The sequence below is a fragment of the Chiloscyllium plagiosum genome, unplaced genomic scaffold (genome assembly GCF_037043375.1).
Source record: "Chiloscyllium plagiosum isolate Xiang-an unplaced genomic scaffold, Cpla_swu_hap1 HiC_scaffold_51, whole genome shotgun sequence".
Lineage (NCBI taxonomy): Eukaryota > Metazoa > Chordata > Chondrichthyes > Orectolobiformes > Hemiscylliidae > Chiloscyllium > Chiloscyllium plagiosum.
In genome coordinates this window covers 33,595,786-33,610,110 of record NW_028270189.1, presented here as the reverse complement: position 1 = coordinate 33,610,110, position 14,325 = coordinate 33,595,786, and the positions used below count along the sequence as shown (strand labels likewise).

The 14,325-nt window shown below is 54.3% G+C and overlaps 1 protein-coding gene across 1 annotated transcript; it reads left to right on the top strand.

Moving 5' to 3' along the window:
* Nucleotides 1-1,219: 1,219 nt before the first annotated feature.
* LOC122544966 (mas-related G protein-coupled receptor member A-like) lies at nt 1,220-8,973 on the top strand. The gene is made up of 2 exons (XM_087985222.1): nt 1,220-1,428; nt 7,978-8,973. Exon 2 carries the CDS (start codon nt 7,995-7,997, stop codon nt 8,952-8,954), a length of 960 nt encoding a protein of 319 aa, XP_087841348.1. The 5' UTR covers nt 1,220-1,428; nt 7,978-7,994; the 3' UTR covers nt 8,955-8,973.
* The last annotated feature ends 5,352 nt before the right edge of the window (nt 8,974-14,325 follow it).

Sequence of the window (14,325 nt, the reverse complement as noted above, 5' to 3'; positions counted from 1 at the left end):
GTGCGGCGTTCCCTCAGCACTGACCCTCCGACAGTGCGGCCCTCCCTCAACACTGACCCTCCGACACTGCGACCCTTTCCTCAGCACTGACCCTCCGACAGTACGGCACTCCCTCAGCACCGACCCTTCAACAGTGCGGCCCTCCCTCTGCACTGACCCTCCGACAGTGCGGCCCTCCCTCAGCACTGACCCTCCGACAGTGCAGTACTCCCTCAGTACTGACCCTCCGACAGTGCGGCCCTCCCTCAGCACTGACCCTCCGACAGTGCGGCACTCCCTCAGCACTGACCCTTCAACAGTGCGGCCCTCCCTCATCACTGACCCTCCGACAGTGCAGTACTCCCTCAGTACTGACCCTCCGACAGTGCGGCCCTCCCTCAGCACTGACCCTCCGACAGTGCGGCACTCCCTCAGCACTGACCCTTCAACAGTGCGGCCCTCCCTCATCACTGACCCTCCGACAGTGCAGTACTCCCTCAGCACTGACCCTCCGACAGTGCGGCGCTCCCTCAGCACTGATCCTCCGACAGCGCGGCCCTCCCTCAGCACTGACCCTCCGACAGTGCGGCGCTCCCTCAGCACTGATCCTCCGACAGCGCGGCCCTCCCTCAGCACTGACCCTCCGACAGTGCAGTACTCCCTCAGCACTGACCCTCCGACAGTGCGGCCCTCCCTCAGCACTGACCCTCCGACAGTGCGGCACTCCCTCAGCACTGACCCTCCGACAGCGCGGCGCTCCCTCAGCACTGATCCTCCGACAGTGCGGCCCTCCCTCAGCACTGACCCTCCGACAGTGCGGCCCTCCCTCAGCACTGACCCTCCGACAGTGCGGTGCTCCCTCAGCACTGACCCTCCGACAGTGCGGCCCTCCCTCAGCACTGACCCTCCGACAGTGCGGCCCTCCCTCAGCACTGACCCTCCGACAGTGCAGTACTCCCTCAGCACTGACCCTCCGACAGTGCGGCCCTCCCTCAGCACTGACCCTCCCACAGTGCGGCCCTCCTGGCGGGGGTTTATTCACGCCCTGCACCGTGAGTGATTCAGTGTTTGTCCAGTCGGAGTCTGAGACTGCGGGATTTCCTGTTCCTTATTTGTCTGTTGTGAGGCAAGCCGTTCACACACTCTGTCCTGCTTCCCTGGGCTGACGTGTTGTTCCTCTTTGCCGTCCCCGACGGTGCCAAACATTTCGCTGGTTTCCGTGGTTACGCTGACAGAAACCACAGACAAGAAGTCGCTCAGTCCCCTCTGAGTCTCTCTGACAAGTCGGCTTGGATCGTCAGATGTTGCCCCAAAGCGGCCGACAGTGGTGGCTGGCTGGGCTCTGAGATCTGGCGGTCTCTGATTCTGTCGCTCTCGGAGCTCACCGTGAAACCTGCATTCGTACTGCTGCCGCGGACTTCGCCGTGGTTCCCCACTTCCGAAGTCAAGGTAAGATCCACAGTCCGACTCTGCTGGTCACTCAAAATAGCGAGAGAGAGAGAGAGAGGGAGAGGGAGAGACTCAAAGGGAGGTAGGATTGATGAGGGAAGAGCGGTAGTTGTGATCCATATGGACTTCAGTAAGGCGTTCGACAAGGTTCCCCATGGGAGACTGGTTAGCAAGGTTAGATCTCACGGAATACAGGGAGAACTAGCCATTTGGATACAGAACTGGCTCAAAGGTAGAAGACAGAGGGTGGTGGTGGAGGGTTGTTTTTCAGACTGGAGGCCTGTGACCAGTGGAGTGCCACAAGGATCGGTGCTGGGTCCTCTACTTTTTGTCATTTACATAAATGATTTGGATGCGAGCATAAGAGGTACAGTTAGTAAGTTTGCAGATGACACCAAAATTGGAGGGGTAATGGACAGCGAAGAGGGTTACCTCAGATTACAACAGGATCTGGACCAGATGGGCCAATGGGCTGAGAAGTGGCAGATGGAGTTTAATTCAGATAAATGCGAGGTGCTGCATTTTGGGAAAGCAAATCTTAGCAGGACTTTTATACACTTAATGGTAAGGTCCTAGGGAGTGTTGCTGAACAAAGAGACCTTGGAGTGCAGGTTCATAGCTCCTTGAAAGTGGAGTCACAGGTAGATAGGATAGTGAAGGCAGCGTTTGGTTTGCTTTCCTTTATTGGTCAGAGTATTGAGTACAGGAGTGGGGAGGTCATGTTGCGGCTGTACAGGACATTGGTTAGGCCACTGTTGGAATATTGTGTGCAATTCTGGTCTCCTTCCTATCGGAAAGATGTTGTGGAAACTTGAAAGGGCTCAGAAAAGATTTACAAGGATGTTGCCAGGGTTGGAGGATCTGAGCTACAGGGAGGGGCTGAACAGGCTGGGGCTGTTTTCCCTGGAGCGTCGGAGGCTGAGGGGTGACCTTATAGAGGTTTACAAAATCATGAGGGACATGGATCGGGTAAATAGACAAAGTCTTTTCCCTGGGGTGGGGGAGTCCAGAACTAGAGGGGCATAGGTTTACGGTGAGAGGGGAAAGATATAAAAGAGACCTAAGGGGCAACTTTTTCACCCAGAGGGTGGTACGTGTGTGGAATGAACTGCCAGAGGATGTGGTGGGGGCTGGTACAATTACAACATTTAAGAGGCATTTGGATGGGTATATGGATAGGAAGGGTTTGGAGGGATATGGGCCGGGGGCTGGCAGGTGGGACTAGATTGGGTTGGGATATCTGGGTCAGCACGGACGGGTCGGGCCGAAGGGCCTGTTTCCGTGCTGTGACTGTGTGAAAGAGCCAGACAGAGAACGTTAGCAGAGCTGGGGACAGAGACTGGCAAAGGACAGAGAAACTGAGGGCGTAGGATTGGACGACGGAGGGAGAGGGATGGTGAGTGTTCCAGTCGAATGAAGAGAGTGGAAGAGGGACAGGGAGCTAGAGGGAGAAAGAGAGACAGAGATGGGGTCAGTAAAGACAGAGAGAGTGAGAAACACAGAGAGAGGGAGTCACACAAATGGCCAAAAAAGAGAGAGAGAGAGAGAAAATGAGAGAGAGAAAATGAGAGAGCATGTCAAGATAACAACGCTGGGGAGTTGGAGTGACTGAGAGGATTCGTGATGAATAGAGAGAGAGAGAAAAACAGGGAGGTACTTCCAGATCAAGAGGGAAAGAGTGAGAGAGAGAGAGAGAGAGAGAGAGAGAGAGAGACAAGGAGATGGAGAGAGAGTTTATTATATAGCAGATAGAGGGAGAGACGCAGGGGGCAAAGAAAGGTAGATGCCATTGGACAAACTGAGTACAAGAGAGGGAGAGAATGGCAAAATGAGTGACGGAGAGAGAGAGTGCCACAAGAGTGAAAGAGAGGGAGAGACTTAGAGAGAGAGAGAGAGAGAGACTGAGATGGAGAGAATGTGAGTATTAAATGTTCAGTGTAGAGACATAGAATTTGGAGGCAACAGAGAGAGAGAGAGAGACCGAGAGAGAGAGACAGAGAGAGACCGAGAGAGAGAGAGAGAGAGCGTGTGTGAGTCAGAAAGAGAGAGAGACTGAGATAATGTGAGATAACAAGAAAGCAGTGGGAAGTGATGGGAAAAATGTGAGTAAGGATGTAATGATGAGATAAGAGAGGGAATGTCCTCCGACAACAGTGATTCACTGGTGATGTTATCGGTGATGTTCTCACACAGGGAGTTGCTGTCACTTTTAACATGTGCCTCTGTGTGTGTGAGAGAGAGAGAGAGTCTGTGTATGTGAGGGAGTGTGTGGATGTGTCCGTGTGTGTGTGTGTGAGTGTGAGAGAGAGATTTTCTGTGTGTGCATGAGAGAGAGAGTGTCTCTGTATGTGGGTGTGTGGGTGTCTCTGTGTGTGTCTGTGTGTGGGCATCTGTGTGTGTATCTGTGTGCGTGCGTGTGTGTGTCTGTGTGTGTGTATGTCTGTGTATGTGTCTGTGTGTCTGTGTGTGTGTACGTCTGTGTGTGTATACGTCTGTGTGTGTATATGCCTGTGTGTGTGTGTGTGTGTCTGTGTGTGTATGTCTGTATGTGTGTATGTCTGTAGATGTATATGTCTGTGTGTGTGTCTGTGTGTGTGTGTGTGTGTGTACGTCTGTGTGTGTATATGCCTGTGTGTGTGTCTGTCTATGTGTGTGTGTGTCTATGTGTGTATGTCTGTGTGTGTGTCTGTGTGTGTATGTCTGTGTGTATGTCTGTATGTGTGTATGTCTGTAGATGTATATGTCTGTGTGTGTGTCTGTGTGTATGTCTGTATGTGTGTATGTCTGTGTGTGTATATGTCTGTGTGTGTGTCTGTGTGTGTGTGTCTGTGTGTGTGTCTGTGTGTGTGTGTCTGTGTGTGTATATGTCTGTGTGTGTGTCTGTGTGTGTGTGCCTGCGTGTGTGTCTGTGTGTGTGTATGTCTGTATGTGTGTATGTCTGTGTATGGATATGTCTGTGTGTGGGTATGTCTGTGTGTGTGTGTGCATGCCTGTGCCTGTGTCTGGGTGTCTGTGTGTGTGTCTGTGTGTGTGTATGTGTGTGAGTCTGTGTGTGAGTGTGTGTCGCTGTAGGTCTAAAATGTCAGTGTTGACAGGGAGACGGGGTTGGGTGTGTTTGAAAAGCATTAAGGTTGACATGTCCCCAGGAGCTGACGAGATGTATCCCAGAATGCTTCAGCCCATGTACAAAGTCCCTCAGTCCAAACCTCTTGACGTACAGAGGGGTCAAATCCGTAGCTCCCTGACAGTAGCCACACAGGGAGGTAGGGCGGTCAAGGAGGAGTATAGCGTGCTCACCCTTTATTGTTTGGGGAAGTGAATACCAGACTCAGGATGTTACTTTGTGAGACTTTGGTTAGGTTTACACTGAGATCTCAATTCTGGTCACCACATGACAAGAAAGATGTGGAGGCTTTGGAGATGGTGTAAAAGAGGTTGGCCGTGATGCTGCCTGACTTAGAGGGGATGGGCTGTGAGGAGAGGCTAGATAAATGCAGATGGTTTTCTCTGGAGTGCAAGGGCAGACTCGACAGAGATCTATAAAACTATGAGGTGCATAAACAGAGTCAGGAACAGAGTTGATATGTCTAAGACCGGGGTGGGGGGAAGGGGGGGGGGGGGGGGAAGCTTTGAAGAGTGGGAATGTTCAAAGGAGACATAACAGGCAACTCTGATTTGCCCAGAGAGTGTGGAACAGTGGTGGAGAGAGGTAGGAAAGGGAATTGTTTAATAAGCACAGATATATGCAAGGGATGGAGGGATATGGACCAAGGGCACGAAGGACGGGATTTGTTTAACTTGGCATCATGTTTGCCACAATATGGTGGACCATAGACCCGTTCCCGTACCAGAGAGTTCTGTGTTCTCGGTTCTTTGGTGTCGGCAAAGATGGCGGAAGTCTGGAGAACAGCCAGCATTGTTTCAGAACAGTAGGAGCACACGTACAGGGCCAGAGAGCCTGACGTTAGGGGTCTGGGAATTATTGGAGTAGGCTCCGAGGGACAGGGGGCTCCTCAGGTTTGGAAAACAATGGGCTTATTGAGTGTTGGGCAGCATGGCTCCGCGCGGGGACGGTGGTCTCTCTCTCTCTCTCTCTCTCTCTCTCTCTCGCTCTCTGGGTTCAGTGATGATCGATGGGGACCAGGGCGGTGGGTGTTGTCCCACACGGACTCCCAAGAGTGTCTGACAGGGTCAGTCACTGCAGAAGGGGGAATAACGTGGGGAGGGGCGGTGAGCTGGTGAGACGGAGAGTCAGGACTGGCTGGGTCCTGGAAGGCAGAGGGTAGCAGCAAAAAGCTGACTAGGCCCAGGTTGTTTTCCCTGGAGCGTCGGAGGCTGAGGGGTGACCTTATAGAGGTTTATAAAATCATGAGGGGCATGGATAGGATAAATAGACAAAGTCTTTTCCCTGGGGTGGGGGAGTCCAGAACTAGAGGGGCATAGGTTTAGGGTGAGAGGGGAAAGATATAAAAGGGACCTAAGGGGCAACTTTTTCACCCAGAGGGTGGTACGTGTATGGAATGAGCTGCCAGAGGATGTGGTGGAGGCTGGTACAATGACAACATTTAAGAGGCATTTGGATGTAGATTAGATTCCCTACAGGACGGAAACATGCCCTTCGGCCCAACAGGAACACACCGACGCACCAAAGAGTATTCCACCGGACCCATTCCCCCTACCCTATATTCGCCCCAGACTAATGCACAGAACACTATGGGACAATTTAGCACGGCCAATCCACCCTAACCTACACATCCCTGAACACTATGGGACAATTTAGCACGGCCAATCGACCCTAACCTACACATCCCTGAACACTATGGGACAATTTAGCACGGCCAATCCACCCTAACGTGCACATCCCTGAACACTATGGGACAATTTAGCACGGCCAATCCACCCTAACCTACACATCCCTGAACACTATGGGACAATTTAGCACGGCCAATCGACCCTAACCTACACATCCCTGAACACTATGGGACAATTTAGCACGGCCAATCCACCCTAACGTGCACATCCCTGAACACTATGGGACAATTTAGCACGGCCAATCCACCCTAACCTACACATCCCTGAACACTATGGGACAATTTAGCACGGCCAATCCACCCATCTACACATTCCCTGTGTAATCAGGCTGCTGTTAGTGACCGGGCCCCTCAGGCTGCTGTTAGTGACCGGGCCCCTGTGTAATCAGGCTGCTGTTAGTGACCGGGCCCCTGTGTGATCAGGCTGCTGTTAGTGACCGGGCCCCTGTGTGATCAGGCTGCTGTTAGTGACCGGGCCCCTGTGTAATCAGGCTGCTGTTAGTGACCAGGCCCCTGTGTATTCAGGCTGCTGTTAGTGACCGGGCCCCTGTGTATTCAGGCTGCTGTTAGTGACCGGGCCCCTGTGTAATCAGGCTGCTGTTAGTGACCGGGCCCCTGTGTATTCAGGCTGCTGTTAGTGACCGGGCCCCTGTGTAATCAGGCTGCTGTTAGTGACCGGGCCCCTGTGTAATCAGGCTGCTGTTAGTGACCGGGCCCCTGTGTAATCAGGCTGCTGTTAGTGACCGGGCCCCTCAGGCTGCTGTTAGTGACCGGGCCCCTGTGTAATCAGGCTGCTGTTAGTGACCGGGCCCCTGTGTGATCAGGCTGCTGTTAGTGACCGGGCCCCTGTGTGATCAGGCTGCTGTTAGTGACCTTGCCCCTGTGTAATCAGGCTGCTGTTAGTGACCGGGCCCCTGTGTGATCAGGCTGCTATTAGTGACCGGGCCCCTGTGTAATCAGGCTGCTGTTAGTGACCGGGCCCCTGTGTAATCAGGCTGCTGTTAGTGACCGGGCCCCTGTGTAATCAGGCTGCTGTTAGTGACCGGGCCCCTGTGTAATCAGGCTGCTGTTAGTGACCGGGCCCCTCAGGCTGCTGTTAGTGACCGGGCCCCTGTGTGATCAGGCTGCTGTTAGTGACCGGGCCCCTGTGTAATCAGGCTGCTGTTAGTGACCGGGCCCCTGTGAAATCGGGCTGCTGTTAGTGACCGGGCCCCTCAGGCTGCTGTTAGTGACCGTGCCCCTGTGTAATCAGGCTGCTGTTAGTGACCGGGCCCCTCAGGCTGCTGTTAGTGACCGGGCCCCTGTGTAATCGGGCTGCTGTTAGTGACCGGGCCCCTGTGAAATCGGGCTGCTGTTAGTGACCGGGCCCCTCAGGCTGCTGTTAGTGACCGGGCCCCTGTGTAATCGGGCTGCTGTTAGTGACCGGGCCCCTGTGAAATCGGGCTGCTGTTAGTGACCGGGCCCCTCAGGCTGCTGTTAGTGACCGGGCCCCTGTGTAATCAGGCTGCTGTTAGTGACCGGGCCCCTCAGGCTGCTGTTAGTAACCGGGCCCCTGTGTATTCAGGCTGCTGTTAGTGACCGGGCCCCTGTGTGATCAGGCTGCTGTTAGTGACCGGGCCCCTGTGTGATCAGGCTGCTGTTAGTGACCGGGCCCCTGTGAAATCGGGCTGCTGTTAGTGACCGGGCCCCTGTGTGATCAGGCTGCTGTTAATGACTGGGCCCCTGTTTGTTCCTGCAGTTCTGCGCTGGGATGTGATGGCCATCTCGTGTGTCGTCAATGCCTCGTCCGCGGGCCCGGTGTTCTGGAACGGTAGCAGCTCCTTCCAGAGCCACGTTCGCATCATCTCGACCCTCCTGATCCTCACCTCGGTGCTGGGGGCGCCGCTGAACGGCCTGGCCCTCTGGGTGCTGGGCTGCCGTATCCGCCGCAAGAATCGCTTTGTCGTCTACGTGCTCAACCTGCTGTCGGCCGACTTCCTCTTCCTCACGCTGCAGGCCGCCCACAGCGTCTGCGCCTTCGCCAAGGTTGACACCGCCCACCCGTCCCTGCTGGCCCTGCGTTGCCTCATCGTGGCCTGCAATGTCTCCAGCGCCTACCTGCTGACCTGGATCAGCGTCGAGCGCTTCTTCGGCGTGGCCTTCCCCATCTGGTGGCGCCTCTCCCGCACCCGGGACTCCGCCGTCATGGCCTCCTGCGTCATCTGGGCCCTGTCGCTGGGCATGGGCGTCCTCTATGGCGTCATCCGCGGTACCCGGGCCCTGTCCGTCGCTAAGGAGGGCCTAGTCGTGGTGGAGTTCGCCCTGGCCTTTGTAGGCCCGTTCCTGGCCTTCCTGTTCGCCAATGCCTTCATCCTGTGCAGCCCGGGGCATCCCTCCCGCAAGACCACCAGGCTCTACCGGGCCATCACCCTCAACGCCGTGGTGTTCCTCTTGTGCTGGGCCCCCTACCACGTCTGCGTCTTCCTCTACTACCGGGCGATGGTGGCCGGGCCCCTCGCCCGCTGCGTCTCGACTTTCTATGGGGCCTACTACTCTGTCTGCCTGCTCCACGTCAAAAGCTGCGTGATCCCGCTGGTCTACATCTCGGTCAGCAGCGAGCTGAAGATCCGACTCCGCGAGTCCCTGCCGCACATCTTCGAGCGCCGCTTCAGCGAGGAGTCCGGCCTCTCGTCCCCCCTGCCCCCCCCTGAGAACGACGCCTCCAACAGGAGGTAAACGGCGGCTCGGCCGAGGGAGCTCCCCCACTGGGGCGGGGGGGGGGGCATCAGGGGAGAGAAATCACAGGCTCTCACCCCCTCCTCACCCCATCTCTCTCTGTCTCTCTCTCTCTATCTCTCTCTGTCTCTCTGTCTCTGTCTCTCTCTGTCTCTCTGTCTCTGTCTCTCTGTCTCTCCCTCCCTCTCTCTCTCTCTCTGTCTCTCTCTCTCTCTCTCTCTCTCTGTCTCTTTCTCTCTGTCTCTCTGTCTCTCTCTCTCTCTCTGTCTCTCTCTGTCTCTCTCTGTCTCTCTCTGTCTCTCTCTGTCTCTCCCTCTCTCTCTGTCTCTCTCTGTCTCTCTCTCTGTGTCTCTCTGTTTTTCTCTCTCTGTCTCTCCCTCTCTCTCTCTCTCTCTCTGCCTCTCCTTCTCTCTCTCTCTGTCTCTCTCTCTCTGTCTCTCTCTCTCTGTCTCTCTCTGTCTCTCCCTCTCTCTCTGTCTCTCTCTGTCTCTCTCTCTGTGTCTCTCTGTTTTTCTCTCTCTGTCTCTCCCTCTCTCTCTCTCTCTCTCTGCCTCTCCTTCTCTCTCTCTCTGTCTCTCTCTCTGTCTCTCTCTGTTTGCCTCTCTCTCTCTCTCTCTATCTGTCTCTCCCTCTCTCTCTCTCTGTCTCTCCCTCTCTCTTTCTGTCTCTCTCAGCTCCAGCTCCAAAATCCCCTCACCACCCTCAGCCTCACCCCTCGCGGTTCTCCTCCCCCCCCCCCCACGCCCCCCACCGCCCCTAACATGGGCACAGCTCGGAATTTCAGCCCACACGCTGCGCCCCCTGTTGGTGAGACCTCTCTGGTCCAATGCGTGGCTCGGTCAGACGATCGCGCGCAACTCGGTCGTTCCTCGTCACAGAGCCAGCTCGGTGGTCGTGCCCACTCCTGTGGGGGAGGGGTGCGGCTCCCAGACAGCAAGGAGGTTGGGCTTCGTCGATGGCCGAGCGGGGAAGGTCCTCCCGTTTCCGAGTTACGCCGGAAGCGTTGCTCGCCTTTGACCTTCCCGTGACTCTGGGCCGGGGGAGAGATTGCTGAGCTCCTCGTCCCCGCTCACCCTTCAGTCCATCAGGAGGATATCCTTCCTCCCGGACGCCTGTGGTCCCCTTTCACCTCGAGCGTGACGTCTCCGATGCAGGGGGAGACGGCCCGGTCAGGAGAACTCCCGGAAGATCCTGGGAAGCCCTCACGCCGAAACGATCCTCCAGAAACCGCGGGAACCAAGCTGGTTTCGAGAGAACCCAACCCGACACGCGCTCGTTTGTGGACCATCGTGACTCGACGGAACAACAGAGAGAGAGAGAGAGAGAGAGAGAGACAGAGAGAGAGACAGAGAGAGAGAGAGAGACAGAGAGAGACAGAGAGAGAGACAGAGAGAGACAGAGAGAGAGAGAGACTGAGAGACTGAGAGAGAGAGACAGAGAGAGAGAGAGAGAGAGAGAGACAGAGAGAGAGAGAGAGACAGAGAGAGAGACAGAGAGAGAGACAGAGAGAGAGACAGAGAGAGAGACAGAGAGAGACAGAGAGAGAGAGAGAGAGAGACAGAGAGAGACAGAGAGAGAGAGAGAGACAGAGAGAGAGAGACAGAGAGAGAGAGACAGAGAGAGACAGAGAGAGAGAGAGAGACAGAGACAGACAGAGAGAGAGACAGAGAGAGAGACAGAGAGAGACAGAGAGAGAGAGAGACAGAGACAGAGAGAGAGAGACAGAGAGAGAGAGACAGAGAAAGAGAGAGAGAGAAAGAAAGAGAGAGAGAGAGACGGGGAGAGAGAGAGATAGTTGGAAATTAGATCAGGAGGAGAGAGCTGATCCAGCGAGGGAGGACTTCTCAGTGGTTTGTGCAGCTGCCTCACGGCGCCAGGGACCCAGGTTCAATCCCAGCCTCGGGGGTGACTGTCCATGTGGGAGTTTACACATTCTCCCCAGGTCTGCGTGGGTTTCCTCTGGGTGCTCCGGTTTCCTCCCACAGTCCAAAGGTGTGTAGGTTAAGGTGGGTTGGCCGTGCTTAATTGTCCCATAGTGTTCAGGGATGTGTAGGTTAGGGTGGATTGGCCATGTTAAATTGTCCCATAGTGTTCAGGGATGTGTAGGTTAGGGTGGATTGGCCGTGCTAAATTGTCCCACAGTGTTCAGGGATGTGTAGGTTAGGGTGGATTGGCCGTGCTAAATTGTCCCATAGTGTTCAGGGATGTGTAGGTTAGGGTGGATTGGCCGTGCTAAATTGCCCCACAGTGTTCAGGGATGTGTAGGTTAGGGGGGATTGGTCGTGCTAAATTGCCCCATAGTGTTCAGGGATGTGTAGGTTAGGGGGGATTGGCCGTGCTAAATTGCCCCATAGTGTTCAGGGATGTGTAGGTTAGGGGGGATTGGCCGTGCTAAATTGTCCCATAGTGTTCAGGGATGTGTAGGTTAGGGTGGATTGGCCATGCTAAATTGTCCCATAGTGTTCAGGGTTGTGTAGGTTAGGGTGGATTGGCCATGCTAAATTGTCCCATAGTGTTCAGGGTTGTGTAGGTTAGGGTGGATTGGCCGTGCTAAATTGTCCCATAGTGTTCAGGGATGTGCAGGTTAGGGTGGATTGGCCGTGCTAAATTGTCCCATAGTGTTCAGGGATGTGCAGGTTAGGGTGGATTGGCCGTGCTATATTGTCCCACAGTGTTCAGGGATGTGTAGGTTAGGGTGGATTGGTCGTGCTAAATTGTCCCATAGTGTTCAGGGATGTGCAGGTTAGGGTGGATTGACCGTGCTAAATTGTCCCATAGTGTTCAGGGTTGTGTAGGTTAGGGGGGATTGGCCGTGCTAAATTGCCCCATAGTGTTCAGGGATGTGTAGGTTAGGGTGGATTGGCCGTGCTAAATTGTCCCATAGTGTTCAGGGATGTGTAGGTTAGGGTGGATTGGCCGTGCTAAATTGTCCCACAGTGTTCAGGGATGTGTAGGTCAGGGTGGATTGGCCGTGCTAAATTGTCCCACAGTGTTCAGGGATGTGTAGGTTAGGGTGGATTGGCCGTGCTAAATTGTCCCACAGTGTTCAGGGATGTGCAGGTTAGGGTGGGTTGGCCGTGCTAAATTGTCCCATAGTGTTCAGGGATGTGTAGGTTAGGGGGGATTGGCCGTGCTAAATTGTCCCATAGTGTTCAGGGATGTGTAGGTTAGGGTGGATTGGCCGTGCTAAATTGTCCCATAGTGTTCAGGGATGTGTAGGTTAGGGGGGATTGGCCGTGCTAAATTGCCCCATAGTGTTCAGGGATGTGTAGGTTAGGGGGGATTGGCCGTGCTAAATTGCCCCATAGTGTTCAGGGATGTGTAGGTTAGGGTGGATTGGCCGTGCTAAATTGCCCCATAGTGTTCAGGGATGTGTAGGTTAGGGGGGATTGGCCGTGCTAAATTGCCCCATAGTGTTCAGGGATGTGTAGGTTAGGGTGGATTGGCCGTGCTAAATTGTCCCATAGTGTTCAGGGATGTGTAGGTTAGGGTGGATTGGCCGTGCTAAATTGTCCCATAGTGTTCAGGGATGTGCAGGTTAGGGTGGATTGGCCGTGCTAAATTGTCCCATAGCGTTCAGGGATGTGCAGGTTAGGGTGGATTGGCCGTGCTATATTGTCCCACAGTGTTCAGGGATGTGTAGGTTAGGGTGGATTGGTCATGCTAAATTGTCCCATAGTGTTCAGGGATGTGTAGGTTAGGGTGGATTGGCCGTGCTAAATTGTCCCATAGTGTTCAGGGTTGTGTAGGTTAGGGTGGATTGGCCGTGCTAAATTGTCCCATAGTGTTCAGGGATGTGCAGGTTAGGGTGGATTGGCCGTGCTAAATTGTCCCATAGTGTTCAGGGATGTGCAGGTTAGGGTGGATTGGCCATGCTAAATTGTCCCATAGTGTTCAGGGATGTGTAGGTTAGGGTGGATTGGCCGTGCTATATTGTCCCACAGTGTTCAGGGATGTGTAGGTTAGGGTGGATTGGTCATGCTAAATTGTCCCATAGTGTTCAGGGATGTGTAGGTTAGGGTGAATTGGTCATGCTAAATTGTCCCATAGTGTTCAGGGATGTGTAGGTTAGGGTGGATTGGCATTGCTAAATTGTCCCATAGTGTTCAGGGATGTGTAGGTTAGGGTGGATTGGCCGTGCTAAATTGTCCCATAGTGTTCAGGGATGTGTAGGTTAGGGTGGATTGGCCGTGCTAAATTGTCCCACAGTGTTCAGGGATGTGCAGGTCAGGGTGGATTGGCCGTGCTAAATTGTCCCACAGTGTTCAGGGATGTGTAGGTTAGGGTGGATTGGCCGTGCTAAATTGTCCCATAGTGTTCAGGGATGTGTAGATTAGGTTGGATTGGCCGTGCTAAACTGTCCCATAGTGTTCAGGGATGTGTAGGTTAGGGTGGATTGGCCATGCTAAATTGTCCCACAGTGTTCAGGGATGTGTAGGTTAGGGTGGATTGGCCGTGCTAAATTGTCCCATAGTGTTCAGGGATGTGTCGGTTAGGGGGGATTGGCCGTGCTAAATTGTCCCATAGTGTTTAGGGATGTGCAGGTTAGGGTGGATTGGCCGTGCTAAATTGTCCCATAGTGTTCAGGGATGTGCAGGTTAGGGTGGATTGGCCGTGCTAAATTGTCCCATAGTGTTCAGGGATGTGCAGGTTAGGGTGGATTGGCCGTGCTAAATTGTCCCATAGTGTTCAGGGATGTGTCGGTTAGGGGGGATTGGCCGTGCTAAATTGTCCCATAGTGTTTAGGGATGTGCAGGTTAGGGTGGATTGGCCGTGCTAAATTGTCCCATAGTGTTCAGGGATGTGCAGGTTAGGGTGGATTGGCCGTGCTAAATTGTCCCATAGTGTTCAGGGATGTGTAGGTTAGGGTGGATTGGCCGTGCTAAATTGTCCCATAGTGTTCAGGGATGTGCAGGTTAGGGTGGATTGGCCGTGCTAAATTGTCCCATAGTGTTCAGGGATGTGTAGGTTAGGGTGGATTGGCCATGCTAAACTGTCCCACAGTGTTCAGGTGAGGATGAGTTAGCCATGGGAATTGCTGGGTTACAGGGATAGCATAGAGGTGTAAGATGCCCTTTGGAGGGTGGGGGTAGAAGGGCCAAATGGCCTGTTTGCGCACAGTTGGGGGATAGTATGAAGGGGCAGAGACATGTGTTGGCACCTCAGCCCTTTCCACTCGGAGCCTGCCACGTACAAGCGAGACGGAAATCCCCAGAGTGGGCATGCTCTTTTGTCGTGTCCTCAGATCGAAACTTGCGCCAAGTCCTGGGGGGTATAATCCCCACCCCCCCGAGGCGACGTCACGCGGCCACCCAGCTACAGCTCGCTCGAAATCTCCTGCATGCCCGTCGCTCACTGTGGGATGGAATCG